Here is a 27,480-nt window from a genome sequence, read left to right as displayed (position 1 = left end):
GCGATGCTCTCGTTAAGTTTTCTCGTAAAAAGTCTGTTTTACAAATCGTTCTAGAATACAAAACAAGTGCATAAGGTGCAGTACAAAATGAAAAAACAGGTTGGTGTGCACCAATCTCTCTATTTGTGCCCACAAAAAAGTTTGAAACAATATACTAATAATAGCCGCCTTGTATATCTTTAACAAACAATTTGCAGCTTGAAGCAAAATAATCGTTATTTCATAAAAAGTTTGACTTTAAAACAGCTGAATATCTTAAATTTGTAGGGAATGATTTAACTGATTGGCGAATTAAACACCTATAGTAGCAAAAGAAGATTACGATAGAATAAGTCAGTGGTACTAACTCGTTTAGCTTGCGGCACACGGATAAAATTAATACCGCAGCACACTTTTCACAAAACAATAATATCATAACCTGACAATCGCCCTTAATACAAGGAAAAGCAATCGTTAGTTATCTTAATATAATCAGTTTCATAATTAGATATTATGCACTCATGTCTTACATGCTTGTTTGCATGTATATTTTTATAAAAAAAACATTAGATTAATTTTAGAAAATCACAAAAAAAGTACGCGGCACACTTAAAAATCACGTTTGGGATGCGTTAGTCAACATGGCTTACGGGTTCTAGCAAATACAAACGATAAGAACTATAACGAGGATTTGCAATGCTTTGGTAAACACGTCAATTATATTTCAACTGTAATACCTGCGCGATATAAAATAATTAAAACTTGATAAAAAAAAATGTTGACCTTTCTTGAGGGATGTGGTAAAAATAAAACAAGCTGTTTTCTAAATAAATATCGATCCATTGAACTTACCATTTGCAACAGTATTATCTGTATTAAAACTAGCAAACAATATGGTAGAAACTTAATCTGAAAATGGGAACATAAAGCCGATACAACTTAAAAAACTAATAAAATGTAAGTACAATTTTTACGCGGCATAAAAAAATTAATAATTTCATTGAAGGTAAATGCAAATGAAAATGCGGCAAGCTTGAGTTTCGACGCGAACATAAAATGAAAAGGCACTTATTTCAAAATATTTAGAAAGTTTATCTAAGTTAACGACCAAAAAGTAAAAATATATTGTTTTGCGGTGTTTGGGAGTATTGTAGTCATGGGAGTATTGCAGCCAAAAAAGACAAATATTTTAGCTGCTTTAACATTATTCTGTGTATAAAAATTAGTTCAGTGAAATTTGACAAATGAACAACGCTTGATACAAACGTGAAGCTTTGGTAAGGGAATAACACTCTTAACACACTTATATTACAGCGTATAGTTGGTAGTTTGGCAATGTGCATATTAATTATAGATTGAAAAACACTTGATTTCGATTTTAAAACATCAAGATGCGGATAATTCCTGTGGGAAAAAATGTTAGCAGTTGAAATGAATGCAGATTGCATTTTTGCGATATCGCCATATGATAATGAGATTATATATGACAAACGGATTGTGAATACAGTAACATAAGCTCATTTGCAAAAAAACTTCAAGAAACAGCCTAGAACGACCTGGCATGCCGACAAGCCTGTGAAAATGATTTCGTGTATTTTTATTCCGGACATTATTTTACTGCTGTACCGAGATTTTGTAACATTTTGGACAGACCTAGTTTTAAAGACGAACAATTGCTGGCATTTGGCAAGTAATGCTAAAAGAAACGCTCGAAACTAGATATTTGAAATATCGATTTCGCAATAATACTAGAACTACCGTCGAAATGCGAAAATCAAAACATGCTACTTTTCTCAACTTTACGGCATTTTGTTTCGTTTTCACAATTTTAAAACTTTGTTGCAAAGAATAAAAACTTTCTTAAACATAGCAAGAAACAACGCGGGTACACAATATATTAATAAAAAATTAATTAGAAAAGACATTTTTAACGTTATAAAATATGTCACATGATTAAAAAACAAAAACATTCCTTCAACTCTAGACAAATCGTTCAAGGCAAAAACAAAACAAAACACATTAAAACACCAGTCACACGGTGGTGTCCTTTAGCTCACCGGGTGATACTAGCGCCACCTGGCGGTGGAGGACTTTTCTCCTATTGGCCGAGAAAGTGGGCGGGGCGGGGGTCACATGATCATCGCCGGACGCGCCCCCGTTTTTCAGCAGCGCTTCAGGAATGTCTGTGAGTGATGAAGCGGCGATCGGTCGCACTTCGCTCTCAAACGACTTGTCGTCGAGCGATGACGTCAGCGACGCGGGCGATCGCGTGTGTGACATCACAGTGGGCCGGACGAACTGGGGCTCGATGGGGATGTCCCCCGGGCGCTGGGCGGGCGACTTGCTGCCGCCGTTGTTGCTCAGGAACACCGAGCTGCCAGTCGAGCCGAAGTTCTCGTGCGACCTGCGAAACGAGCGAGGTTTTGAAAAACGCATTGGCTATTGTGACGTCACACTCGGTTGTTTAAACCAATTTTTCTGGCTGCGTACTATACCCAAAGTGGCGTTTTACTGTCGTATCACTCGGTTCTAAAGAATATTGCTCCTTAATTTTACTAACAATGAAAAAATAATAAAAGCTTCGTACCAACTATGCATTAATGCTGAACGAATCTGTAAGGTCTGGGTTTTACCTTATTTGTGATAGAAAATAAAAAAGTATGTTTTTTAAGATATAGACAGGTGCTTCTTAAACTGCTTCAGCATGTGACACACTAAAAGAAACATAAAAAAATGAATAGTTTTTAAATCAAATCTTTTGAGGCCTTTAACATTTGTAATCAACTGTAACACGTTAAACAAGCGTTTTTTAAGCAAGAGCCCAAATAGTTTATTGGTAAGCTGTCGTCAAATTCAGACAAAACAAGGAATTGGTTAGAATTGTTAAGACTAATGGTGTCCCACATTTAAAAAAAATCATCGAGTAATCGTATATACGCCCTGTAAAGGTTTAAAGGAAAAAATATTGTGTTTGTAAGAAAGTTAAAATAAAAATAAAAAAGCTTGTGTCTAAACAGAAACCTGGTCCGCAAAAAACAACAACACTCACTTTCTGACCGGAAAGCCACGCTCCTGCGACGCTCGCCACTGTTCCCTGGCCATGGCCACTGTTTTTGGGGCGGTGGGGGGCACGGCGGCCCAGGGCGGGGGTGGGGGGTTGCGCTGGATCCGTATCCGGGGGGTGGCCGGCGCCGACCCGGGCCCGACGCTCCTGAAGGCTGACTGGCGCGAATATTCGGCACCCCTCTCGTTCCACCAGCGGTCTTCCTTTTGTCTTTCCTTCAGCCGCTTCTTGTCAACCAGATTGATAAGACAGCTTCGCAAATAAAAAATAAATAAAAAATAAGTGTGAAACAGGTACGGAGGGATCTATAGGCTATCATTTCTCAGCAGATTCCGAATAGAAAATGCACGCTTTCCTAACTTTTTTTTACTGTGACATAATAAACCACCCAATGCACTACAAGCTGATATATATAATTACATAAAGAAAAATCAAAAATACAATTCGTAGTTAAGAGATAATAAACTACTTTAATGTTCGATGCTGCCTCACATATTATATTTACATTGCCAGACTAACGTTGACCATCGCCAAACTGACGAAAACCACATACATTAAACAACTTTCGCATAGTTTGCCAGATTTGCAATTAAGTGCCTCTTTGCACGGTCTGTGCGATAAAGCACTGCTTTTATATTGCAGATATTAGTTATAATGCAGATATTGCAGATATTAGTTATAATGCAGATATTGCAGATATTAGTTATAATGCAGACTTTTATATTGCAAATATTAGTTATAATGCAGATATTGCAGATATTAGTTATAATGCAGACTGTTATATTGCAGATATTAGTTATAATGCAGATATTGCAGATATTAGTTATAATGCAGACTTTTATATTGCAGATATTAGTTATAATGCAGATATTGCAGATATTAGTTATAATGCAGACTTTTATATTGCAAATATATATTAGTTATAATGCAGATATAACACCAACATATCCTAATGAGAAGGCGCGAAAGTTTTAATAAATGTGGCAAGCGAGCGATGCCCCCCAAAATTCTGAACTTCTGTTTTTAGAGATCACTGAATGTGCATATTGGAAACAGGAAGCGGCTCGCAGCAGTGCAATGATAGTAATCTCTCGCTGTAGCAGGTTAGGCATAAGTGTATAGCCGTACGGCGTACATACAAGGCAAAATACGTTTCTACTATGAAAAAACTTTAAACGAATACGAAAAGGAATTGATGACAGTTTGATAAACTGTCGAGCACCAAATTTAGTTAAAGTCAAAATTGGCCTTGATGGAAAAGAAATGTTGCAACTACTTCGCAGCAAAGCTAACTGAAGTGAAATAAACGCCTATCGGAAACACTAGGTGCGATAAAAAGACGGTGCCAGTGTGCTTCAATATGCTGGTGCTTTTGCGAGATTCGGAAGCAATAGCGCATTGAAACAAACGTAATTAGCTGACACAAACAAGCTTATTACGTTTGTTTCAATGCGCTATTGCTCACAAGCCAGGTATAGTTAATTAACGTACGACGAAATACGAAGCAATTTGGCTGGACCAGTAAAAAACTCGCCAGTTCGCCAGTTGAGAGGCACTTTATCTTAAAAGCCAAAAGGTTACAAACTGAATGGATAAGAGCTAGTGTTTGGACCCGTTTCAAGCCATTAAAAGTGAAAATGCATTTGACTTTTCGAATGACGTTCTTTGTTATGCGTAATTCACGGAGGAGTATTGTTCAAAAAGAACTGTATTTTGTAAATATAATTACTTGTGCTTTGGAGAACAAAGCAATTCAGCTAGGGGGCAATGCTAAAAGCTACACTTTGTTCAACCACTATTTCTTTGATTAGGATGAAATACGAAGGTAATTTGTACACTTATTAGACTCAGTCGAGTAATAAAAAACGATACCCTCCCTAAGTCTGACTATACTGGGGTAGGAAATATTTTAAATGAACTTTTGACCACTAGCTATGTTAGAACCCGTTTTGATACGTTTATTTATACCAATTCTTACGTCCAGGAAAATATTAGCGGCGCTAATTTTCGATTTTGTTTATCATGAGCGAGTAACATAAAATGTCGATAGTACTTTGCGCACTACCACAAATCACACTCGCAACGGGTTACATTATAAGAATCTATGGCGCAAATCATGAGTTCAATCAGTTCGACAGGAGTCGTCGCATTGTCGATCGTACTTTAAGTAAATTGCGTAACTCGAGAAACAGAAAGTACTAAACTCGTGCAAAAAAATAGTTTGGTTAAAACTGTCGCATTTCCAGAAATCAGCGGATAGTACAGACTTAAATACTGACAAGGAATATATTATATATATCTACTATTCTGGTTATGTTTTTTTATCTTTTTGAAGTGACAATACGTATAGTTTAATTAATACAATGTGTATTTTGTGCTATTATGATCTTGAATGATATTTTATAGATTCGTTAGCTACCAAAATGGAAGGGAATGCAAAATTACAATAGTTGAATTATTTCATTTAACTTATGAGATGCTTCTTACAAATTAAGTAATGTTTCATGCCCGGTTAATATTAACGTTAGGTGGTTGCACTGGGCAGGGTTTTGGTAGATCTACTCGGCTATACTCGTGCCGAGTCAACGAACCAGTGTTGTAAACAAGTCATTTTGAAATGACTTGAGTCCCAGTCAAGTCATTTGTAAAATAACTTAAGTACAAGTCAAGTCCCAGTTCAATCATTAGTTGCGCAAGTCAAGTCATAATTAGAGCAAGTCATATTTCAAGTCACGCCCTTGTCACAAAAATAAAACGTGTAACTATTATAATTTTTAAACTCGTTTGATTATGAGCAATAACTGAACTAAGAATTAAGAAAAGGGAAAAATATAGAAAGCAAATTGTTTTATGTGCACAAATTTGAATAAATAGCTCAACTTTATAAAAAAAAATACTAAAAGAAAACACTCATTTTAACTCAAGTCATTTGTTCAAAAGACTTAAGTCAAGTCAAGTCAAGTTATTTGCCCGAAAGACTTTTAAGTCAAGTCAAGTCATTTGAAAACAGTGATTTAAGTGCATTTAAGTCAAGTCATTTGAAAACAGTGACATAAGTCAAGTCATTTGTAAACAGTGACTTAAGTGCATTTAAGTCAAGTCATTTGAAAACAGTGACATAAGTCAAGTCATTTGTAAACAGTGACTTAAGTGCACTTAAGTCAAGTCATTGACTTAAGTCACTACAACACTGCAGCGAACTCACCCGCAAGGAATCCAGAAGAGTAGGGAGAATACGAGTACAGTGCCGACGATGTTGTCGGCTAGAAACTCGCCGATTTTGTCGGGTGCGATGTGCTTGAAGATGTCCCAGACCCGCTCGATCACATCCTGTGTCTGCTTGTTGCATACGCCCTGTTGGTAACACACAACAAGATGTTAAAAGCAACACAACAAATATCGGCATCACTCAATGATCTAAAATAGTGGTTCCCAAACTGGGGTCCATACAATAGTTTAAGAGGGTCCGCAAGGAGGATTAGTCTTCAACATTAGGCTTTGCACTAGTGTTCTACAAGGAACATGGGTCAACTGATCCTTAATTTGTTAGAGGGCCGCGAAATATCAAAATAATTGCAACGGGTCAACCAGGCAAAGTTTTTAGAAAAGTTTGGGAATCGCTCATCTAAATATAGTGGATTAGTGGTATTATAACACAATAGTAAAAACAATAGCAAATGACTTTTTAAATGTCTACAAACAATGTATATCTATTGGAACACTATATACGGATCTGTTCATAAGTTTAATGGTGAAAATAACGGCCCAAATAGACGTTAAAAGCGACATGCTTTATTTTCAAACGTTTCGGCAATTTCTAATGATCACTGATGATGGCATTAGAAATTGCCGGAACGTTTGAAAATAAAGCATGTCGCTTTTAACGTCTATTTGGGCCGTTATTTTCACCATTAAATGTATATCTAAGACCTGCAGTATTGAAGGAATACATTGACTTCAAATTAGAGCAAATATTCTTAAGACTCTTCTGGCGTAATCAAAGGTAGAGGTTTTATGATAATTAATAAGAGAGTGCAGTCGCTTGTGACAGGAAAGTACTCTTAAGAATATCAAAGCATCGTCTGACTCACGTTCTGGCAGTATCCCAGTGTGCAGGTGGAATTGTTGGGCAGCTGCTGGTACGGCGAACCCTTGCCGTCCGTGTAGGGCTTGCATAACTTGGTCAGATTGGCTCCTGTCACGTTAAGAGGGGCGCAGCAGCGAATGCAGTAGTGATGCTTGAGGCTCGGGTCGGTACATAGGCAGGGATGAAGGCCCTTGGTTTGACAGAAGGGCTCGCACACTCCCGCTTTGCACTTGCCTGCGGCGTTGGACAAATGAGAGCGGTTAGGCGGGCGAGGTCTTTTATGGAAGACCACTTATTTTGTGAATTGTTTATTGTCACTACTGGCAAGCATTGGCGTTGGTACAGCGACGGTTCCGGTATGTCCGGAGGTCGTAAGTTTGAACCTTAGTCAAGCTCTAGTTGTTTTTCTAGCCTGCCCTGTTTGCATCGTTGATCGACAGTTTTGGCCAGTCTACAATGGCTTTTCGGTATATTAATGATACGTAAGCCGTAATCGTTGGTCAAAAAACAACTTCAGAAGGGCTAGAACATAGTTGTTAACACACATATGTGTGTGTGCATCTTCCATTTTTATTGTCATTGAGGATGCCGACTGTACGGCCTTTGGAAAAACACTAGGCGGTCGTCAGGGTGTCTACACTAAGAATGGGACTGGAAAACGCAAATAAATTTAAAGATCAATCATAGGTGTGAAACAATGAGAAAACGAAATTTGAAACGAACAAATCACTTTGCACCCGTCAAGCAATGTTGCCCACGTCTGTGTTTCGAGTCATTTTACTGCCTCGAAAAAGCCCAAAATATTTTAAGGTTTGGCGCGCAATCACTCGACATTTGGCGAACTTATGACAGCCAATTGTATTCTACATAATTGTTACAGGAACATTTTAGCCCCCAAATATTTCCCATCTTTCCAGTGGTGACTTGTACTCCAAACAATTTTAAATAAAGCTGTTGTGATTATTATGTTAATTTACCATAATCAGTCCTCTATTCATTTGCAAGAAAGAAATGCGTGAAATTTACAAAACAACGTTGATGTTTTAAAGGGGTCATCAAACTTCAATATTTTCATAATGAAGATGAAGTACAGTTAATATGTTGTCGGATACAATTGAAATTAAATTGTGATGAATATTTTTTATGCATAGTTATTTACAAGTCCTTCGTATAACGAAAATCAAGTTTATAAACTTTGAAAATTTTGCTTTATTCGGCCCCCCAACGTAAATCCTAACAGTTTTACAGCCCTTCACAAGAAAAAGTTTGGAGGCCCGTGAGTGAAACGAATGAGAGATTTTCCGAAAAAAAAAGCTACAAACCGTTTCTGGACACACTCAAAACTCACCAGTTTATATTAATGCCATAAACCAGTGGTTATCAACCGGGTGCCGTGGCGACCTGGTGTGCCATTTCTAATGCTAAGGGTGCCGATAGGTATTTAAGAATTTTTAAGAATCCAATTTTTGCTCAATTGGTAAGGTTCTTGATTTCCATATATAATTACATTTCAGTAAAATCTAGTTCACTAAATTACGAAAATTCCAGCCGGGGTGCTGAAAATCTATTTATTATTTTTGAGGGGTGTCTTAAGCCATAAAAGGTTGAGAATCACTGCCCTACAGCCTTACCCATGTCACCACAGGACGTGTTGTCGGGGAGGGCGCGTGCTTGTGGGCATTCCTTGTTGACGCCGTCGCAGTAAACGTCTTCCCAGCACAAACCAGGGATGTGGGCACGACACATCTTGCTGCGGCCTGCGATCTGCCAAAGAAAATGTGGCATTTAAGATATTTTAATTATATATGTCCTCTACTCACAGCTTGGTAATAAACAAAGTAATACTTAATTGTAGTAATCCTAGAAATACTTAGACAAGAAAGGATTTATAAAAGTTGCGTGTTTTTCGAGTTTATCTATGCCGCCTGCCAAATTAAAAAAAAAAATTAGCCAGACCCTTTAAAAAGTTGGTCTACCAGGCATACACAACATATGGCCTGCAACCTTTTCATGCGGGCCGCGTGAAGGCTGCCATGTAACAACATTTTCGGTTAATTTATTATATTTTAAATCACTACGGACTAGTGTATGTATTGCGTGATTAACTGATCAAAATACAATTGTTGGAATGTCTAGCGAAAACAACGGTGTCTATTGTTAGTCTTATCCGACTTTGGTAAAATTTTTAGTCTATAAAGTAGATGTAGCTTGAATTTCGGTCGTATTGCTGGGCTACATTTTACATAGAATTGCACTCAAGCACAATCAAAACAAAACCGCCGAAAAAGCGTACTTTAATGGAAGGAGAATTTTGTTTGTAGGCCGAACGGTGAACGGAAATGTAAGGATAAGGTCATATTATGTTTACCAGGAAACGTTTTCGTGTTTTTGGTGTTTGCTTTGTCTGCGATTCTATCTCCGATTGAGTGTGTTATTGACGAAACGCTTAAAAAATATTTTTTTAGCCGTCGCCGCACCTGGCCAAATACACGGAAATCACTGGGAGTCCTGTTATTTCAAGGAAAAGGGCAGCGATTCGGAGGACTGAATATTGGCCATTACTCGTTACGCAAATTTGGGTAATGATCTTTTTTATTTGGATAAAGGCCTTTGCGGGCGCTCGAAACCTTCTAATAATCTTGCCTTTTTTTCCCAGAAAACAATGAAAATGACATGCCACTTAAAAAACATTTTGGTTGCCAAGGCATAAAAAACGGAAATAAAGCGTTCGTGGAGTTAGTAAGAAAGCTCTCAGTCCGTGGAATTATTTTTTTAATACGAAATGTCCTTGTAAGAGAAGTATGCTCGGTATTTCTAGGTTTATGTTGCAAGATTTTCCTAAAGGCTAAAAAATATACACTATTGATACCAAAACTGGAAGAACTAAGAAATGTCATTGTTTAAATACTCTTTTAAACGCCCTCGTAAGCGCATTGTTTTTTAGGTCGCCGTTACTTTTTTCGCAAAAAAAAACATCGAAAAAAAAAATAAACAACAACAACAAAAATTAAAAAGACTAAATTCGCTAAAACCGTAGTCTTTTGTTTGCTTTTTCTACCTGGCATCCCTCGGTGCAACAGGGGTAGTTCTTGTTGCTGCATTTGGCGTGGGGCTTGAGGGTGCAGTTGTTATAGCAGCATGGATCGCTCGACCCGTCTCCAATTCCCGGCAAGTAATAGCCTACGTCACACGTCTCGTCGTCATGGGTCTCCACCTGGAACATGATAAGTTGCTGACTGAGGCTTTCTTGCAGGGTTGTCCGATGTTATATCATTTATTTTATTCTGATACCCAATATTCTAGACAAAAAGTATCGCGATATGACCCGACGCCTAATGGCGTAATTACTATGTTTGAACAAGCCGTAAAACAAGTGAAATTAAAAAAATTAAAATTAATTTGTGTAACTTTTCTATGGTAATTGCGGCAAATTTGTTTTAGCGTTAGCCTAATAAGGCTAGTTACCTACAGTTGGTAAACTGACTATTTCTTAAAAACTTGGTACCTTCCATGGGATAAATAGCAGCGTCGGATTGATACTAACACTTGGCATGGGGTATCGGGCCGAACCCGAAATTATCGGATTTTCTAGAGTTTCGTGTTCACCTTTTTATTGATACTGTGTTTTTTTTTTCGAGACACTGGATTTTAACGTGAACACGTCGTCCAGCTAAAATTTTGAGTCTTCCTTCTCGGGTAACACATTGAGTAGGTTCGACTTTTTTACCAAAGTCGGTTAGTGTGTGAAAATCGGTAAGGAAAATTCTTACGACTAAAAGTATAGAAACCGGGTTTCACCTATTTTAGCTATTTAAAAAAAAAACGTTCGTCAGTCGGACAAAACGAAAAATTACACCGGGGGTTCGGTTTGCGGTTGTCGGCGCCCACCTGGTAGTTTCCACAGAACGAGTTCTTGTCCTCTTGAAAGCAGAGCGGGGCTTTGCGCTTAAGGCTGGGAAGGATGTTGTGCTTGCTGCACTCCGAGAACTGCTTGTTGTTGGGATACTGGCCGCTCACCGCAGCCGGGTACATTATGAAATTGCCACCGTTCGCCTGTTCAAGTTCAAAAGCACAATAATGCGTATTGCAAGACAGCCCCCCACCAGTTGCAAACAGTTTAGGTTTACTAAAATAATGTGCGAAACTTAAAGCGTGGTTGGTGATTACAAGGGCAATTTTTTTTTGACCTGAAAAATGAGAAATTTTGACCTAAAAACATATTTTGAGTTTTGGCCTATTAGAAATACATCGATTTAAACAACATTTTGTTGTTTGAAATACTGCATTGGTGTCTTGGCGTCGCCAACAACACATTTTGATGTTTTACTGACCTTTTCGGGTTTATGCAAAAACTCATGAAAATGTTTAAAACAACTATAAAATGCCAAAAAAAAACAGGACGCAAGTTATTTTAAAAAATGTTGTGAAAACAGTTGAACTACAACGTAAAAATAATTGCAGAAAATGAAAAAAGACCTAGATATCGAAATTGGAAATGGTATAATTGGAAAGCACAACAAAAAAAGACCGCAAATATAGTTCAACACATGTGTCGAAATCAGACCATATTTGGTGGTTAATTCTGCAAACTCGTGTATATCGTTTATTGGTCTGATGGAGATATAATGGTTAAAATGTCGTTGATTATAACAATTAAATTACTAATTTTTTGGATAAAATTTTAACTGAACAACAGTTTTAAAACGCTGACCATATAGATTTTTTTATTTTTGTAAACGATTTATGTCCATTTTTAATCAATTCAGACTTGAAATAATTTTGATAAGTTTTGACTTACCAATTAAATTTTGAAAAAATTTAGACCTATTTTGACAAATCAAAAAATAATCACCCTAGTGATTACTGATAGCTAAGCATTTTGTACTGATTAAAAAAAACGCCCTGGAATTTTAAAGGTCGGCGCCCATATTCCCACCTGTCCTGGGGTGCAACTGTCGGCCGTGTTGGCCACCCCGTCGTCATGTTCGGCGCCGAAATTGTGGCCCAGCTCGTGGGCCGTGACCAGATCAGCCTCGGTGGTCAAGATCTTCTGGCCCCAGTTCACAGTTGACGTCAGTCCGGTGTTGAGGTAAACGGGTGCTTCCCCGGACCTGTGAACAAATTGCCAAAACTTTCTTGTCATTTTTTAGGGGGACAATGAAAGCACTGGGGAACATCATTTTGGGCAATCCACTTGTTAGATATCCGTCTCAGAGATAAACAGTGTTAGATCACCTAATCGTCTTATTTTTTTCTTAGACAAGTGCTCTGAGCAAAATCGGTTGCTGTTAGGCCTACTAGCGATCGGACAGTGTTGCAAACAGGTCATTTTGGAGTGACTCAAGTCCCAACGAGGTTATTTGAAAAAGATAAAATTGCCTAATCATTACATTCTAAGCGAAATTCAATAAAATTTTTTTTTTTCAACTCATTTTGTAAATAACAAAGTAAATACCTCAATTTTAGGAAAATTATTTTCCTTTAGACACTTAAAATTAATTGCCTAAATGACTTAATTCTAAGTCAAGTTTAAGTCATTTTGAATAAAAGATTGAATTAAAAATCAGATAAAAAACACAGTGACTTAAGTAAAACGTTCTACGACATTGGTCTGAAAGCCAAAATGAGAACTATGTAAACACACCAAAATAGAAAGTCACTGAATTCATTGGTGTAAAACAAATAGATAGGACATGTTGACATTTTTGGCTAGTGTTATTTCAATTAGGTGATTGCTGGTTGGTAGAGGCAAATTTAAATTCAATATCATCCAGTATGCAGATACAGAATGTTTTTGTCAAGATTTAAACCTGTTAGACATATACGGGAGTGCCTCAATTTTTAAGAGAGTGCAAATTTTCTGTCATAAAACATTCATAAAAATGTAATAAATAATTGATTTTGCTATAAGGCTATCATGCTGAAACGAGACCTTTTGGCCCTGTATAACTATACTTAAGGTATCGCTTCAATGGGTAACACTCTGGCCTCAAAAAAAAATTAGAACCAGAAAAATGATTTACATAAAGAAACATGAGTAAATAACTGATAGATGCTAGTTGAGTATACAGTAGTTGTTAAACAGCTTTTCAAATTACGTAATAAAACCATGATTTGACGACAACTTTTAAATAAAAAAGGGTGTCATGTATATTAAAACTATTACTTGTAACATGCATAGATTAAAAATGTATACTAAAACAGTTACTCTCAGAGTAAACAAATATAACAGATTTTTTACAGATAAATTAATTATTATCAATACAATTACTCTACGTTTGAAAGAATTTAACAAAACAAATAATACTAAACATGACAATTCTAGTATTGTTTTAATACACAAACACACAGGATAAAAAATAAACAATACAACTCATACCTTTGTACGTAAGACTTGGTACAGATGCCTCCAATGTCATTTTCCTTTTCTGAACCGACATAAGCGAGACCTAAAAGCCCTCGATCGAAGTCTACATAGGTGAAAAGGTGGGAAAGGCAATCGGAATATTTAGTCTCGCTAAAAGCCTCCAATAACTCTTTGGCCCCCCACAGTTGATCAAGGTTGTACCTAAGGACCCTGAAAAACAAAACGTATTAGAGATCGACCGGTAGCACTCTTTTGGGCTAACACCGATATCCAATTTTTCACAGTTTTGTCAACCAATACTAATTTTTTTAAATGCCTAAGAAAATATCAAAATTTTAATTGATATTTTAGTTTATATACCTTTATTAATTATTAAACTATTATTTTGCATATTAACTTGGCGTTATGCTAAAACCAATTTTTTTGAATAAAAAATGGGTAGTTTGTTTGTTGTACAGAAAAAATTATATCATATTTTTGTACTTAAATATTGGCCTACATTTACTGATACCCATATATCGGTAGAAGCCAAATAACAGCCAATATTATTGGTAAACCGACAATATATCGGTCTATCTCTAAAAAGCATTTCATGTTTTTTGCACATAAAATTTTTTTGAAAACTTTTTGTTAGCAAAGAAAAAATACAAGAATATTTTATAAGTAAATGGCATGCTGTTACCTTGGCCTAGAGTCTAAAGTAGATTCATTGTGAACAATTATTTTGTCAATTTGAAATCCATAGCCCTTAAATTCTTGAGGATCTTCACCATTTGTGTTCCAGTTTGTTCCTTTATAGATCCCGTTTACTCGTTCGATTAGGTTGATAAGGTAATACATCGTTTCAACAAAACTGCTGTTTCCCATCTCTCGATAAAAACTACATAAACATTACATTATATATATATATAAAGATTATGTCTTGTAATACTTGTAATTCAACTTCATGCTATGTAACAAGATAAATGCAGGGGCATATTTTTTTTCAATTTAATCAGATAGCAGCACAAACTTTACCAGTGTACAAAATTAAAAATATTTAAAGTGTACAAATTGAGGAAAACCTGAAGGGGGGTTTTTCATCTGTCTTAGTTGTATCAATAGCATGACTTTATGAACTCTATAAAGCAATTGTTTATAATGAAGGGTGAGAGATAATGTTACTTCCTCTTATTTAACGGTCATAAGTTCATAAACAAAACTAAACACACAATATATAGAGCAAATTAAAACAAATGAGACCGCCAAGTTTAGTTTTTACAAAAATATTCTCACCGAAAATCAGCTACAAGAGAGATTTTGCAAATCTTTAGTTTGGCAGTGGTTTCTCTTTTGCTCCTATGATGTCCAGAATTGTGTCGGACATCTTTGTATGCAAAGGAGTCATTATGTTCTGTTTGCTGAAAATGAGTCGAAAAAGTTAAAAAAAAATCCTGACAATATTTGTTTTGTTTATTGAAAAACATAACAAACTTCAAATCAAAGCACAAGCCTGCAGCAAACACACCATAATGTTAGTTAAATTTGTCTTAAAAGCTTTTTTGTTGCAATTTCTTAGCATTATGGAATAACAAATACCTTCTGCTTTTCTCTTAATCCCTTCATAAGTTTCTTGGTATCGCAAAACCCATTTTCCTCGTGTGGATTTCGGAGATGGTTCGCATTAAAATCTGATTCGCGATAAACAAGCATGTCATTGCAATCAAGACATGCTTCACCACTCCGGCTGGCTTGCGGCTGAGGTAGGTGGCGCCAGAGAGGCTCGACAATGTAGGTTTCGTTGTCGGTAGCGATGTTGGCAGTTAACGACCGATCAATAAGATGAGCAGTGACATTAGACGTTGGATCACCGAGAACCGTACCCTGAGTTTAAAAGATAATATTTTACCTTGAAACAAGAAATAACTTTAAATTGAAATCACAATTTCGAACAACATTGAAGGTGTTCGATATTTCGTGTTTTTCGTCAAATTCTTGAAACTGCTTGCAAAATTGGAATATTTCTGTTTGTTTGTACTATTAGCGCTACAAGAAAATATTTTTAAAGCTATTACAATGATTGCTGCATAATTCCAAAAAACTTTTAAATGCTTTTTATGTTAAGGCACTCTGGTAAAGCATTGTTGTCTAGATTTGTTAATAAAATTTCAGAACTTAACAAATAAGCAATTTAAAAAAATGCTTGTGAACTAGTTTAATTGTGTACGGAAAACTTAAAGGTTTTCAAAAAGTTTTTTTTTGGTTTACCACAGTTATTAAGGTCTCTAATTTGTTTTAATATGTATTCCAACGTTACCATTGACAAAGACAAAAAAAAGCATGCTATGTGATGATGTATTAGTTTGCCAAAAAAAAATTAAAATGGCACAGATTTAGATAATAGCTTATAAAAGGCTTTCATATGATTATTGCATAGTATCAAGAAAAGTAATTATTCTGAAAAAGAAGACAGCTTACAAGAAACAAATGATGAGTTACAAATTTTATTTGAACTTAGTAAATGGATTTTCATGTCATAAACAAAAAACACTAAATTATGTTATGTCTGGAATAAGAACAATATATATGACTTAAAACCCTGCTTTCAGCTACATAACGACTGCCAAAAAGTTTCAGTGTAGGAATCCATTTCAATCTATTAAAACTTTCCTGTGACCCTATGGGATGTTTTGTATTATTTTGGTATTTACATATCTAGGGCAGCATGGTAATACTACAGGCCCATGGGCCAAATGTTGTACGCAGACTATACTAATGTTATATGATCCTATTCTTAAGGTCCAGTGATGAAATCAAAACCAAAAAAATATACATAAAATATTATTTTTATTGGCCCGCAATCAAATTGACCCCGCCACACATTCTTGTATTTGCTTTGTTTTAATTTTACAACTGTGTCAAAACTTTATACATAATTTGTTAACTAGGTATTTTGTCGTCTTAAACCCACAGCAAAATATACTTAAACCTAGCTAATCTAGAGGAAGAAAAGGCCCATGTTAAATCATAGACAAACTGTAGGCACAGTGGACACACCTCAAAAATAAGCAGGTTTGTAGAAATGGGCATTTATCTAAGTATTTTGGCAAAAAATAGTGTGATGGACAAATTTTACAAATATGCACAAACTGATCTCCCTAAATCAGGGGTTCCCAACCTGCGTTTATCCAATACAAACCACAAAAACGCAATTTTTTTGCGCCTACCGCCACAAAGAGTTCACTTTTCTATTTCCACATTGTTGGATTGATATGTATTTGAAAAATACCGCTTCTCTTTTAGTATTATTGTTTAATATCTAACGGGGCACAAGACAAAGGACAATTACCAAAGGGAGGGCGCGGTAGAAAAAAGGTTAAGAACCACTGATTTAAAAGAAGTGGTATGCGTGGCAGTACAGAGCGTCCAAGTGGTACGAGATCGTAAAAAGGTTGGGAACCCCTGCCCTAAATATGTAAACATAGGCGCCGAACGTGCGCGTGCATTGTGTTTTTAGACGCCCTCGGTTTCTCGTAGAGCGTCCAAACGCCCTTGAATTCAAACAAGTTATCAATAAATGTGCAAAATAATTTTTGTAGTACAATCTTAGTTCACCAAAAGTCAACTTTCCTGAATTACCATATAAACACGATGCCATAGAATCCCCAAACTATGCTTTTGATGTTTTATGCAAATTTTTTCCCAACTATTGTTACGTTTAGTTAAATTATTGTTAAGTCTAATTAATAGGCAATTTTGCACTGTTGAGAAAATAACGCCCTGAAACTTTAAAAGTTTGGCGCCTATGTTTTTGAAGAAAGTCTAAAATTTTGCTTTTTTTCTGTTTTCTTACTATTTAATAAAATTGTACAAAAAACAATATTTCATCAACCAAGCAAAACAAGTTTAGGAACTAAAGAAAGTTCACATGGCTTACTTCTGATAAATCACAGTAAGTAAACACTTTTAAGTATAAAAACGAAAAAAAAATACAAGAAAAACGAAACTACAATGAAGCTTCTTATTAGATGTTAAAATAAAACAAGATCTAAATGACTTGCATGCAATATTAAAATTAGCAATTTAACAAGCATATCAAAATTGGGATGATGTTATATGGCCAATAGTAAGACTTGTTTGAAAAATATTTTTTTTTACGAACCAAAAGAGTTAGTAGTTTGAAATTAACACTGATGAGTCATGGTACACCAAAGAAAAATAGGAGAAAGTCATAGGAAGAATAAAATAAGATGATTTTCTATATGTGAGTTCTGTAATGATTTATTAATCATTGACTTCAGTAGATGTTACTTAAACTTTTGAGCAAATGCTTAACTTATACTGGATAAAAGTTTTCGCAATTGGGTTATTCATATGACTTTTCAGAAAAGAGTTTTCTTGTTAAATGTTTATTGTTTGCCAATCAAAATATTGTTAAGGGACAAATTTATTAAACAAATTTTCTTGGTCTCACATTATTACTGCAGGCTTGCTATTTTGTTGAGTAGTTTTAACTTTTAGTTTATTCGTATAAATCATGCATAGATTAGTGAATAGAGAATATATATAATAACAATTTAAATATGTATGTACCAGTCATTTTATTTTTACTAAACATATGATTTCCATCAAAGAAACCGATGATGCCTATTCATATTACAAAATATATATTTCTGTTATTGTATTTTAAGAAATGATTTCATGTTTTATACCTATTTTAATAAACAGTCTAAATATCATCTGCTTCTAACAATAATCTTTCTTTTACATTTTATTGTCTGTGGTAGATTGCTTATATTTGAAAGTGTTAAGCTGCAGTTTACAGTGTGGTTGTTTTCACAAATTATTTATTTTAGAAAACAAATTGTCAAAATAGCTGTACATATACCTGCAGTTTTGTTTAATAAATAAGGTGTGGCAAATACATCTCATTTTTGAAATAACGGTGCATTTGTAAAATCATATTGACCAACTGATTTTAAATGCTGTAGTAAAGGCCAAATCAATAGACAATTTCACCTTCATAATGGTGCCTTTATCCACTTCTATCTCTTGAGTGATTTTTCTGCTTGTTACATAAGCTTTGAAGCCCGGAGCGAATATTTCAGGAGCCGGGGTAAGGGAAAGGGTGAATGTTCTATCGAAAGCATCAAAAGATATCTGTAAAAAAACATTGTGGGAAATTGTGAATTTGTACACTATTACATGCAGCACTTGCCAATAGGAAATAAAACACATTGAACTACAACACAAATTGAACATGCCACCCACCCCACAAAAGAACTGCCACACAAACTTTTCCTTTGGATATATATTTTCAGGTTGGCAGAATCTTGCCAGCTTTCTGGTAGGTGACAAGCATTTTTTGTAAATTCTTTGGTTTTTTGGACGCACCCCGAAACTTAAATGATATGTTTGCCTAAGGTACGTATTAACTTTGCCATGTTTAGCCATAAACAAAGCTATTAACAAGTAAAGCATAATGTTCCGTACATATTCGGCATTTTAAAAATATATGTGTAAAAACAACCACAAGTTTTTTTTGTGAAAAGGATCTTGAAAGAGTTTTTCTGGCTCATTCTTCGGTCGACATAGTCACCAAGTCGCCAGCATTCTGCCATACTGGTTATTGTTTGCTGTGTTAACTAAATTCAGGAAATGTAGCAAGCATGTTGAAATGATTTAAATAATGGTAACTCTGTCCTAGATTACATCAAATAATATCTCATTGCAGATTTGGTTAGAAGGCCACCAAATTTAAGCAGTCAAATGTTCACAGAGACAAACCGTTTTGTAGCTTTTACTATAAAGAATTGATTGATTTGAAATTGGAACAGTAAATATAATTTTTAGATACGTTTATATATGTTTTCTGGCAATTAAATAGATTTTAGGCAACAAAGTTACTTAAGACTAGTTAATCTGGTAATTATGAAAAAACAATTTCACACATTGAATTTTTAAGATTTACAAACAACTAAAAACATACAAAAATGAAGATAAATTCATGTATATATATATACCTCTTTATCAAGAGTAGGCATCTCATCGGAGTTAATGCTTCTTTTTTGACGTGAAAAACGAATGTCTTTTTGTTTCAAGGTGTGCCATGTTGCCAGACGGCTGCGTAGGGGATGGGGACCGTCCCCGTAAACCAATGTCAGAAGAACTACAAGTGGTGCAATGGATAAAACATTCTGTTTCATTATCAGTGGATAAAAACAACCTTAAAAACAGGGCACCTGAGACCTTTGGAAAAAATAAACATGTTTTGTTTTACCGGAAATCAAATCCTTCAATTGTTAAACTCACCACCATGAAAAACAAACAAAAGTACAGTATAAGCCACATTGAATCCTATGAACATAATAATATAACATATATTTACATATTATGCATATCCAAACTGAAAATATTAATATATCAAAATAGAAAAAAATCAACAAATTTTAAATTACATTTTCTTTTGCTGATAATGAGCATTCAAAGTAAAAGTTTTACCGTTAATTTATAACGGATCTAAACAGAATAAATTTAAATTTCAACTGTATGGCAAGTTGGCTAAATTAAAAGGGCAGTAGTTTGTTAGTTTTTAGTGAGCATCACACAAACTAAACTTACAAATTTAACAGCTCAGAACAATGACAAAATATGACAGTAAGTGCATTAAACATAAGCAATAAATAAAATTGAACTAGAGAATAAATCTATACACATCAGAATAAATAATTACACATAGGGACTAACAAAAAATCAGACGAGACACTGGAAATGAGTCATTCCATGAAGCATTTGTAAGTCATTACGTAATATCATGTAAGTACATGTTATTTCTTGTAATGTCCAAATATACATTATATCCAACACATATTGAGGCAGGTAGGTTATTACAATGCGCACTATAACTAGCAGTTTACACATTTCTTATTTTTTTGATTACTGTACACAATAAATTAGGAAGGAATTGAAATCATTAAGAAAGGTTGACATTACCCTATGAAAAATATGTATATATATCCATTATAGTTTACCCAAAAGACTTGTTCAATTTTAACATTAACCTTCCCCTTGTGTGGGTTTATCTTTTGGTATAAAGTTTGTGTATCCACTAATAGTTTTATAGGTCATATTTGGGTCGCTGAGGTAAGGCAAATCTGCTGCTATTAGATAATCTTCCAAAGTTTTGGATGTGCACCTAGCAATAAACCTTATGAAAGGCCGAATGTCACCACTGTTTGCAGCAGTTAGAGTTTCGTAATACTCCCACCGGTCTTTTAGCTCAACTGACACAGGGGGAAAGCCATTTTTCATCAAGATAAAGTTCATTAATAGGCGTGCAGTTCTCCCATTTCCGTCCACAAAAGGGTGAATAAAGACTAAGCGGTAGTGAGCAATTGCAGCATATTCAACCGGGTGTAGGTCAAGTACATCAGGTGAATTCAACCAGTCTTCAAATTGATCCATTAAGTTGTCAACCTCATCAGGGTGAGGAGGTATATGACCTCCCACAAAAACCTGATTAACACGGAATTCACCAGCCCTGATGGGATCAACATACCCAAGAACTCTTTTATGGATGCTTTTAATATCATCAACTGTTATCTCTCCAATTTTCATGAGCAGAGTGTTGTTCATATAAGAAAGAGCTTCAACAACTCCAATAACCTCATTATGTTCCATTACACTTTTGCCAGGTACTGCGGTTCTATGATCGATTACCTGGCGAATTTGTTCCAATGACAGTGTGTTACCTTCAATTGCGACAGTATGGTAAATATGCTGATAGAAAAACTCCTTCATCGCACTTCTTAACGTGGGATGATGCGACGAATATTTATACAGCTCTCTCTTCTTGTCGTCAATTTCATTAAAAACTTTTTTATCATGCTCCAAAACTAAAGGAGCGGTACGTTTCCGATTGGACAAGGCAGTTATGTGTTGGGGATCACAAAATAAAGCCCGTTGATAAAGCAAATCCGCTTGAACGACACTTTCATTTTCCAGAAACTCTCCAAATTCATTTAAAGTCTCAGAAAAATCAGGACTCATAGCAAGAGCATGTTTGTATAATTTCATTGCTAACTTTCTGTTACCAGATTGGGCGACAACTTTTGCTTTTCGAAGACAAGCCTGAACCTCATTTAATGACGATTCCTGATTGTCAACCGTGTTCTTCATTGGCATTTCAGTTGAATAGGTGTTAACAGTTGTGGATTGCGTGAACACGAGTATTCCAAAGTTTTTGTTGCTTAAACGGTGATCATGTTTGTTTGATGACAAAGTTAAAAGTGATTTTGGAGAAGATAAAGCAACTGCCCTCGTTTGGGAGTTAACATCGAATTTTATGCTTACACTTGGTAGGAAGTTTAGCAATGATATGACTACATGCTGAGTCACTGCCAGTGACCAGTAAACAGAGAGAAAAAATAACAGCAGTCCAAAGAAAAACAGCAAAACCAGTCTGACTTTAGAAAACCATCCAAGTTCCATGATTGTATATGAAATGCATGAAAACATACAAACTATTGTCAGACTCAGAAAACTTCTTTAAACATTCCTTTAAACATTTTACATTTGCTTGTTATTTCATTTTAAAATTACTAAAAAGAGTAAATAGTTAACATACATATATTTTTATAAATTTTTGCCATTTAATATGTATTCAACTTAAAACAGTTTATTGTGCTGTTATAATTTCTTGGTTATCAATGTATACCATTCTGAAATGCCCTAAGCAAAACAATCTTTAAACTATACCTTAATATTTTATCACATCCTTTAGCAATTACCTTCCAGATAATTGGTTACACCTGTATGAACGACAATTGAGCTGTAGAACTATCTATAAATGCTAACCTCTCGATTACAGTAATGACTGGTTAAAGATGAAAAACCGATTCGGTTTAAATAAGTAATTTTAAGCCAATACAGCGATACAAAAATCGTTAAAGTTGAGCGGAACTTGCGTAAAATGAACTGATTTGTGTGTTGACCAGCAAAATAATTTCCAGTTAGCAATTAACACACCTGGCACTCTGTATTATCACATCCTGCCTTTTATTAAACGACTTACTCAACTTGTAAAATAGGAAAATACTTGGACCAAATGTTGAGTGCCAGTGTAGAATAGGTATGACGTAATGCTAGCTACTGAGGCGTGTCGTAATGTCTGTGTAGCGACAGGACGAGCGCGCGAAATTGGTGCGTGTCTTAATTGATTAAAAAGTATTACTGCGACGATTTTACCTGTTTACCGGTTTGTTTTGGTCAGTTTTTTGGAGGGTATCAGTTTTTGGAGGTTCAGGAACTCGGATTTCGGCTAATTTAACCGCACTGTATCATTTTAACTAATTCAAATACTTATAGATACCTAACCCTGTACAGTGTACACCAGGGGCGGGCAACATACGGCCCGCGGGCCGGGTCTGGCCCGCGATGGGATTTTGAGCGGCCCGCAGACAGTTTCTGGTTTTACATAATAATGTGGCCCGCGGCAACAGTCTGCCGCAATCCCCCACTACTTGCTTACTACGTCAAATAATAGTGATTCTGTTATTCTTCAGTTCTTAATTTTTGGGTAAAATTAGAGGGCTTCAGCCGTAAAATCGAAATAACAACAACATCAACCTCGGAATAGGGCAACAATAGGACTAATACCTAATAGTCTTATTACTGTCTAAATCGGAACAAGGTATTAACCCTCGGAATTAGACCTAAATGACCAGAATCAGGACTATAAAACATTTTACAAGTGGTCTACAACACTAACTCCCCTAATAATATCAACCGTAACCCATTTTCTAACCCCGCCCATTGCCCACCAATAACCCCGAACAGGGCCAAAAAACAGGTGCCAAAACAGCCGCGCCCTGACGGCGCCCTTCAAACTAGGGCGCCCAAAATTTGACACCAAAACGGCCAATGCCGGCCCCTAATCTTCTCATACGCTCTTCCTACGGTTTATGTCTTATTCAGACGAAGTTTTTATTCTGTCGTGGGTATAACTGCGTAGGCCTATTTGGCTTTATTATGTCGTTGGTGTTAATACTATGGTACTATTGATTTTTCTGCATTAGATATTCTTACTTTTTGGGTCTTTGTTGTGTCTTCCCAAATTAGATTTATAATTTAGCCTACATATTTTCGGATTTTGCCAAGAAACGTAAAGTTGACAAGGACTGTCGCAAACTTAACAAGAATTTCAACCAATTCGGCATGAAAGCAGTATGTTTGCTGTTTTTTTGACAAGGAATTGACTTGCCTTTCTTATGAATTGACTGGGACTTGCCTTGGTATTAAATTAAAAAAAACACTTGACTTTAACTATTAAAGTTATTTTACAACTGTCTTGACTTGGACTTAAGTTATTATACAAATGACTTGACTGAGACTTAAGTATTTTTAAAAATGACGTTTACAACACTGGTTTTAAAGTACATTCTCAGCTTCGCCTTAACAGTTGATGTGTGGGCTATTATAAAATATTCTTCTTTTTTCACATTTTGAAGTCATTCTTGTTTTCTTACACATTTTACTTATGCAACCGACTTAAGCAAAACTAAAAGTGGGCCACGACCAAAAAAAGCCTACTGTTGCCTTTTTTAGGAAGTGGCTATTAAACAGTGTTGTAATGACTTAAGTCAATGACTTGACTTAAGTGCACTTAAGTCACTGTTTTTAAATGACTTGACTTGACTTAAGTCATTTGGGCACAATAACTTGACTTGAATACGTTTTACGTTTTTCCGCGACGCACTTAGCAGCTTTCCTTGGCGCAACGCTAAATAAGCTTTGATATAAACAAACAGGACGTAGAAAGATGATTCGCGCAAAGCGTACGTACAGTTAAAATAGTCAAAAAGTATGTATTTTAAATGGACTCGTGACCAGTTGTCAAAGAGGCGGCGGCCGAATCTGGCTGCTTTAAATATACAAACATTTTGCCGCAAACATTTTTATAAAACCTACAGACGTTTTCATAAAACGGTGAAACGCAGCAACAACAAACAACTTTACATAAGAAAGCCAATTGTTACGCCAAAAGTTACCAACTGGCGGAAAACTACTACAAGTTTGCAGTACGAAAGTTGCCATTTAAGCTTAAATGTTACCTACAGTCCCGTTTGTTACGATTTTTATGTGAACTTTTTATAAAATTATGCGAAAAGTACTTTGATGTAACTTATGTGCGAAACCTTATGTGCGTTCAGCGAACCCTTATGTGCGTTCAGCGCCACCTAAACGAGAAAAAGACTCAAAACGCCCCTTGCAACTTGCCAACGCCCGCAAGGGGGCGGTACCGCCTACGTTGCAACAGGACTCAAAACCAAAACGTGCACATTGTGCGCAGAATATATGTGCACGGTTCGGTGCACATTCGAAGGTGCACATTGTGCACTTGTGATATGTACGCGAACCGAAATGTGCACAATGTGCACTTGCGATGTGTGACGATTAAGTGCACATTGTGCACTATCGCTCAATGTACAACCTACAATGTATCAGTGAACGTTATACAGAAAAATAAATAACTTCATATTAAACGATTTTTCCGATGATGTTTTTGCATGGAAAAGATTAAGTAATGCATGTTATCTTTCCTGCAATTCTTTTTATTATGATATATTTTTTATTTGAGTTCCAATTTTATGGATTTCCGATTATATTGAGTGAATTTATTATGCATGTATTTTTTCGATCGATTATTTTTTATATTGTATGGATTTTCGATTATATGGGGTAAATTTACCAAACAAATTAGGTAACAACTGGAGGTAACTGAACCTGCAAATTTAGCCTTAAAACCTGTAAAAGTATTTTTAAACGTTCCTAATTTTTAACTACTCTGCTTATGTGGGCATGGTTATGACGTCATTGGGTATCGGATTGTGATACTTTTTGTTGACGATATTGGTTATCAGAATAAAATGTCAAGTTTTGCGCACCCCTACCCAATTGCATGTTGATAGGACCTTTTAAACGTAAGGCAACACTTCTTGTATTTAAAGATCGTTTGACCATTTTTAATCTAATTCAACTGCAATATTGCATTTTAATTTTGTTAACTTAGAAAAAAAATTGTTAGAATTAGTTGAACATTGAATAACGATACGTCTGCGTAGATTGTTTGTGTTTGTTTGTGAATGATCAATGAATCCTAAAAATAACTTTTGTAATTAGTGGCTCTATCGACCTATCTGATTTACTGCATTTTAAAAAATACAAGCATTTTTATTATGAAATACATTTAAAATGAGTGATTGTACAACGTTAAGTCAGGCCATATTTGCGTAAATTTAAAAACTTCAACACAAAAGTTTATTTTACAAAACCAGAGAATTGAAGGAGTCACGGCACGCATATAGCACAAAAGTAATTAAGGGGAATAAAAAAATACTCACTTTAGGGCGAAATACCAATCGTAAGATAAAAAGTTGGAAATGGTTGAATAGAAAAATTTTAAACGGAAAACTGCAGCAGCAATATTTGCGAAATACTTTAAGCAAGATTATCAACGAAATAGTATCGATAGATAGGTAATATGAAAATGCGACAGAAACAAATTAAATATAACCTCAAAAGACAAAGGAAAATGGAATTGAAAATCAATACACTAAAGGGAAGTTAAAGACGAACGTAGAAAAATGCTACAGAAATACAAAAATATATAATGTTAGATTACAGAGAAAAAAATAATTACTAAAAATAAAGTAAAGGCATAGGCCTACATTTTTATGCAACATCCAAAAAGGTAAAGAATGCCGAACTGTTACTGAATCTGAACCCTTTTTTGTAAAATTTTAAGGACCAGAACCGGAACTGAACCGAATAATTTGAAATAACATAAACCTTAACCGAACCCCAACCTGTAAACAAAAGCGGTTCACTCCAGCATGACGTCACAACTTGTATTTTCCAAAGTTAAGTTAACGCCATGTTCGAAATTTTATGACAAAAATATGAATATTGATTAAATAAAACGTTGATTTTTCATTTTTTGATATATTATCAATGAGTTCCTGTTTTTTAATACGTCACGTAACTTAGCTTAAATGACTTTACAATTCAAAAATTATTCTTGCCTCTAACCAACGAGATTGCAAACCGTGCTCAAAATGCGATTCTCTCGGTATCCACCCGACGAATGACGATGCAAAACAACGCCATCCAAAACGCAACCGCACACAAAGTTGTCACGCAGCGCTAGAAAAACTGAGCCTTCGAAATTCACACTAAGTCCTATCCCTGAGGGAAAACCAAGACGGTGGGTAGCTGACCCGAACGGCGATTCCCGCGGACAAACGCAGTAGTCCGGTACAAAGGGTCTACAATAATTAAATTTGTGTCAATCTGTATATCTTCTGGTAAGTAAGAAAAGTACAAATCCTACATCTGCCTGTCTGTCTGTTTTTAAGTTCGATAATAATAATCGGCTGCCGGACAAATAGCGCCTTACCATCACACGCGGTGGAAAAAGTGATCACGGAAAACAGAGTGTGCACCTTTTTAGCCACCTTTGCCGCACATGCACATTAATAGCACATAAGATTCAAGTGAGGTGCACATTAGATTCAGATTTAGTGTACATTTGGTGCAAATATCGCAAGTGCACAATGTGCGCACAATGAGCACGTTTTGGTTTTGAGTCCGTCTCCCACGTCGGGAACGTCTACTCTAAACTAATGATCATTGTGTATATGTGAGCCAAGCTTATCAGTAGGAAATACGTAGGTGAAAAACACACCTTGCAGTCTTGTAATAATGGCGGATATAACTGGAATCGCGACAACAACAAACAACTGCGTTGACAACACCGCAACAAATCTTGCCCTCTTATTTAATATCTGCAACAAACGTATTGTAAATGTTACTTGGAAAAATAGCCCCAACAAAGATGTTTTTGTTTTTTTCAGAAAACTGAAGGACCCCATTATAGGTATATCCGATAATGTCGTATAGGGGCCATATTCGATTCCATGTGGTAATATCGTTACAGGTGATATA

At 35.6% G+C, this 27,480-nt stretch overlaps 2 protein-coding genes across 2 annotated transcripts; both read right to left on the bottom strand.

Moving 5' to 3' along the window:
• Positions 1-156: 156 nt before the first annotated feature.
• On the bottom strand, positions 157-19,720 carry LOC146136766 (ADAM 17-like protease). The gene is made up of 14 exons (XM_083396372.1): positions 19,500-19,720; positions 18,496-18,636; positions 15,076-15,360; positions 14,773-14,897; positions 14,180-14,377; positions 13,510-13,698; positions 12,067-12,241; positions 11,019-11,183; positions 10,189-10,344; positions 8,762-8,894; positions 7,135-7,364; positions 6,249-6,397; positions 3,029-3,295; positions 157-2,383 (listed from the first exon to the last, which is right to left on the bottom strand). The coding sequence occupies exons 1-14, from the start codon at positions 19,680-19,682 to the stop codon at positions 2,011-2,013; spliced, it is 2,769 nt and encodes a 922-aa protein (XP_083252498.1). The 5' UTR covers positions 19,683-19,720; the 3' UTR covers positions 157-2,010.
• Positions 19,721-19,725: 5 nt separating this feature from the next.
• Positions 19,726-22,039, bottom strand: LOC146136765 (protein adenylyltransferase FICD-like). The gene has a single exon (XM_083395409.1). It carries the CDS (start codon positions 21,991-21,993, stop codon positions 20,533-20,535), a length of 1,461 nt encoding a protein of 486 aa, XP_083251535.1. The 5' UTR covers positions 21,994-22,039; the 3' UTR covers positions 19,726-20,532.
• Positions 22,040-27,480: the final 5,441 nt, after the last annotated feature.

This window comes from Ascidiella aspersa, chromosome 8, assembly GCF_963924565.1.
Source record: "Ascidiella aspersa chromosome 8, kaAscAspe10.2, whole genome shotgun sequence".
NCBI lineage: Eukaryota > Metazoa > Chordata > Ascidiacea > Phlebobranchia > Ascidiidae > Ascidiella > Ascidiella aspersa.
Note: the sequence above shows the minus strand (reverse complement) of the source record. Positions and strands in the feature narration are given on the sequence as shown.

Bases quoted from the DNA above. Each gene is read 5' to 3' on its own strand.
- LOC146136766 (XM_083396372.1), bottom strand. From the start codon at position 19,682: ATGAAACAGAATGTTTTATCCATTGCACCACTTGTAGTTCTTCTGACA. The intron at 14,898-15,075 runs GTATTTGTTATT...ACTCATTTTCAG, and splicing joins GATTAAGAGAAAAGCAGAAG to CAAACAGAACATAATGACTC. The intron at 11,184-12,066 runs GTGGGAATATGG...GAACTTGAACAG, and splicing joins ACAGTTGCACCCCAGGACAG to GCGAACGGTGGCAATTTCAT.
- LOC146136765 (XM_083395409.1), bottom strand. From the start codon at position 21,993: ATGTTTTCATGCATTTCATATACAATCATGGAACTTGGATGGTTTTCT.